The 3222-nt window shown below is 47.8% G+C and overlaps 1 protein-coding gene across 16 annotated transcripts in view; it reads right to left on the bottom strand.

Annotated features, from left to right (window-relative positions):
• The window catches only part of MTUS2 (microtubule associated scaffold protein 2), a 271533-nt gene that overhangs the window by 6552 nt on the left and 261759 nt on the right, over nucleotides 1-3222 (bottom strand). For all 16 annotated transcript variants that reach the window (XM_038152134.1, XM_038152123.1, XM_038152163.1 and 13 more), the window contains one exon: nucleotides 2978-3075. In XM_038152134.1, coding sequence (XP_038008062.1) covers nucleotides 2978-3075 — 98 coding nt within the window. The remainder of the gene's footprint in view (nucleotides 1-2977; nucleotides 3076-3222) is intronic.

Raw genomic sequence — 3222 nt, 5'->3', positions numbered from 1 at the left:
CTGGAGAGAGAAGCAGGACAACATGTAAGACACTCCAGGGCAAAGATGGTGGCATTCATGCAGCCACCCCTGCCCCTAGGGCTGAGCTGCCAAAGCTGTGGCACAGCTGTCCCCAGATCTCTTCACTGCTGGGTGAGAAAGTCATCTCCACAAGTCATAGCTTCCCCCAGTGTCTGATTCTGCTTCCAGATGCACCCGTGTCTTTGCTCCACACCTCTTTGAGACAACTCAGCTGCCAAAGCTTAGGTGGGATGAGCCCCAGCCTTTCTCCCTGGCCTTGTGGAGTGTCAGAGTAAGTGCAAAGAGGGTTGGCAGCAGTTGCATCCATGCTTTTTTCAACTTGCTGCTACAGTATGCAAAGGAAAAGCAGTCTTGCCTTTCTATGCTCTGAATTCCAGCTGATGTCCTGATGCAGGACACAGCTCAGCTTCAAGACTTCCCTCTACTCCATAGAAGGTCATGAGGTGATGGGTCCTTCTCCAGCTAAGTCCTCCTTGGTCCCAAAATAGCCTCTATTCCTGACTGCAACACTAGAGAAACTTCACCCGTAATGACCAGGGAGGCGTTCTCCCCAGAATGCCCAGTAACTTCATGGCTTTTTTGGAGTTGGGGCGTAGAAATCTCCTATGGGCAGCACAGCCTTAGTGAGTCTGCACTCATCAGCCAGGTGACTGGTTTTGAAACAAATGGGGCAGGGCAAGTAGACTGTGGGACCTGATGGAGACATGTTTTGGGCATGTGTTGACAACACCTATGTCCCAAAGGATGAATGCAGGAGCACCAGGCTTCTGCAGCCCCACTACGCTTGGGCAAGAGCCAGCTCCTCATGTGATCAACCTGCGGCAGCTCTGGGCAGGCACCTAACCTGATTTACTGGCAATTTAGGGTTTTATAGGAATGAACAGGGAGGAACCCAACCTTCCCCTAGGTGTTTTCAGTGTTCAGCAGGAGCTGGGTGTGGATTTTGGATGCATACAAAAAATTCTGTACAACTGCTTTTGTGGGTGTAGCCTGAAGGCTGCAGCAGTCATGGACTGCTGGTCCACTCACCAGAAGTCTGTGAGAGGGTGGGGTTGGCATTTCTGATTTTGTTTAAAAGACATTTTTTATGAAGTTTTGATTTTTTCAGCCTCAATTCCTACAGAAATATAGCTCATGTAATCAAGAATATGTCTCTTTCTTCTCCCAGTCCCCAAAAGTTCTGAACTGTGAAGCGAGCAGTGGCTAGCAGAGTCACCTTGATCTCTTGGTGTTGGAAACTAACACTCTTTAGACATCCCCAGTCCAAAGGACCAAAAAAAAAAAAAAAGATGCTGGTTGATTTGGAGGGAGAATCTGAAGTGCTGGGAGATCAGATCATTTATTCAAGTGCTTGGGGAAGTCCCAGCAGGGGCTCTGTGGAGCTCTCACATCCAAAACTGGGTCATGATCTACCTTAAAGGCTCTTGTCCTTCCCTTTGTACCTGCCCTTGTCCTTAATTGGAAGTATCTCTGTGGTGCACCCCTCACACCCCAGTGCCTCTGGGACCCCCTCCTGATGGTGCTGCAGAGGCTGGCTTTGCTGCTTCCCCTCCCTCCTCTCACTGCTGCTGGGCTGCCACGGCCACTTGGGCACCCAGACTGCAAGCTGGCAGAAATAGCTCAAATCCAGGGCAGCTCCCTGAGCCCGTTCACGCTGCGCTTCCTAAGCAGCGCCAGTACAAGAGAAATCAGCACCGGGGTGCTTACTGCTGCTGGGAAAATGCATGCTTTAATAACTCCAACTTTAAAGCCCTGGCTGTCCCTGTAGCTGCCCCACAGCTGTCCCCAAAGAGTTACTTGTAGAAGATTATTCTCCTTGAAGTTGAGTTCCCAGGCTGACTTTGAATTCAGAATTTCTCCTAAAAGGTGTTTTTGAAAGCAGTACCTATGCAGTTGCAGGCAACAAGGAAAGTGCTGCAGCTGGATGCCAGCAGGGAGTGGAGGGAGGGTGCTGTTCACCCAGCCAGAGCCAGGGAGCTGCAATGCAGAGATGCCAAGCGCTGAAGCAGGCACCCTGGCTGCTGTCAGGCGTGGAGAGAGACTGCCACTTCCAGGCCACAATTCATCCAGCCCAAAAGCAGACATCTCAAACTGCTCTGGTGAACCAGAAATAAAAATACCCAGTTTTCCTCCCCCAGCACAGAAATGCTGTAGACACCCACCTCAGACGGTGTACTACAGGTATTTACAATCAGGTGGGAGAAAATATAATTGTCACCCCAATCTAAATGTTAGAATATCAGCACGCTGAAGACAATTTCAAAAGGCTGAGTCATTAAGAAACGAGGCATGAGAAAGACAAAAACTAAAATCAGAGATGAGACACTGACAGTTTAAAAAATCGACTAAAAATTAAATTTTTGGCTAGTGGCATCATTTCTGGATGCCGTGACAGCTAGGTAGCTGCAGTGCGGGACAAGACCAGCTCTAGTTTCTCCCTCTGGTACCCCTTCTCTCTGGCTCCAGCCTTACAGCATGATATCAACTCTCTGGGACAGGGACTATCCTCCACCTAACAAGGAGCCTTGTCACCCTTGTCCCATTGTGACAAGGCTGCAAAAAGGCAGTGCTGATGAAAAAACCTGCCAAAGGTTAATCCTGCCTGGGTGACAATGACATCCTTAGGATGTCTTTCCCAGGATTTTTCCATTTTGCATCCTCATTACCCACTGACTAACAGGTCTCAGGGCACTGACACTGAGATCAGAACCACTGGCAAGCTTGTTCTCAGCAGCATGTCAAAATCATGGAAATACACAGACAGATGCATGGCCTTCCCTATGTTAAAGGAAGCAAACCCCAATATAAAAATATTTTTTAAATAAGCAGAGCAGAACACAAATATATTTTCAGGGGCAATAAGGTTTTTCCCCTTCTGAAATAAGTGTCAGCCTTGGACAATTATGAACTGGGGCCTCCTTTTAAGCTCAGACAGATTGCAAATACCAGCACAAACCTTGTTATGACAGTATTTTGCTCAATCCTGGCTCTGAGTTCTTCATTCTGCTGTTGCAGCATGGTAATTTTTTCTTCCAGTTTTAAATTTTTTTCAACCTGCAGCAAAAGAAAGTTTGTTAAGTCTGAAGAACACTCAGCACCTGATCCAAGATAATTTGTTTTATATCAATCTGAGGAGCAACATCTAAAATTTGAGGATGGGTGGAGGTGGTTTTCTGGATTGCAGCTGAGACTTAGAGACCT

This window comes from Motacilla alba, chromosome 1 (genome assembly GCF_015832195.1).
Source record: "Motacilla alba alba isolate MOTALB_02 chromosome 1, Motacilla_alba_V1.0_pri, whole genome shotgun sequence".
Classification (NCBI taxonomy): domain Eukaryota; kingdom Metazoa; phylum Chordata; class Aves; order Passeriformes; family Motacillidae; genus Motacilla; species Motacilla alba.
Note: the sequence above shows the minus strand (reverse complement) of the source record. Positions and strands in the feature narration are given on the sequence as shown.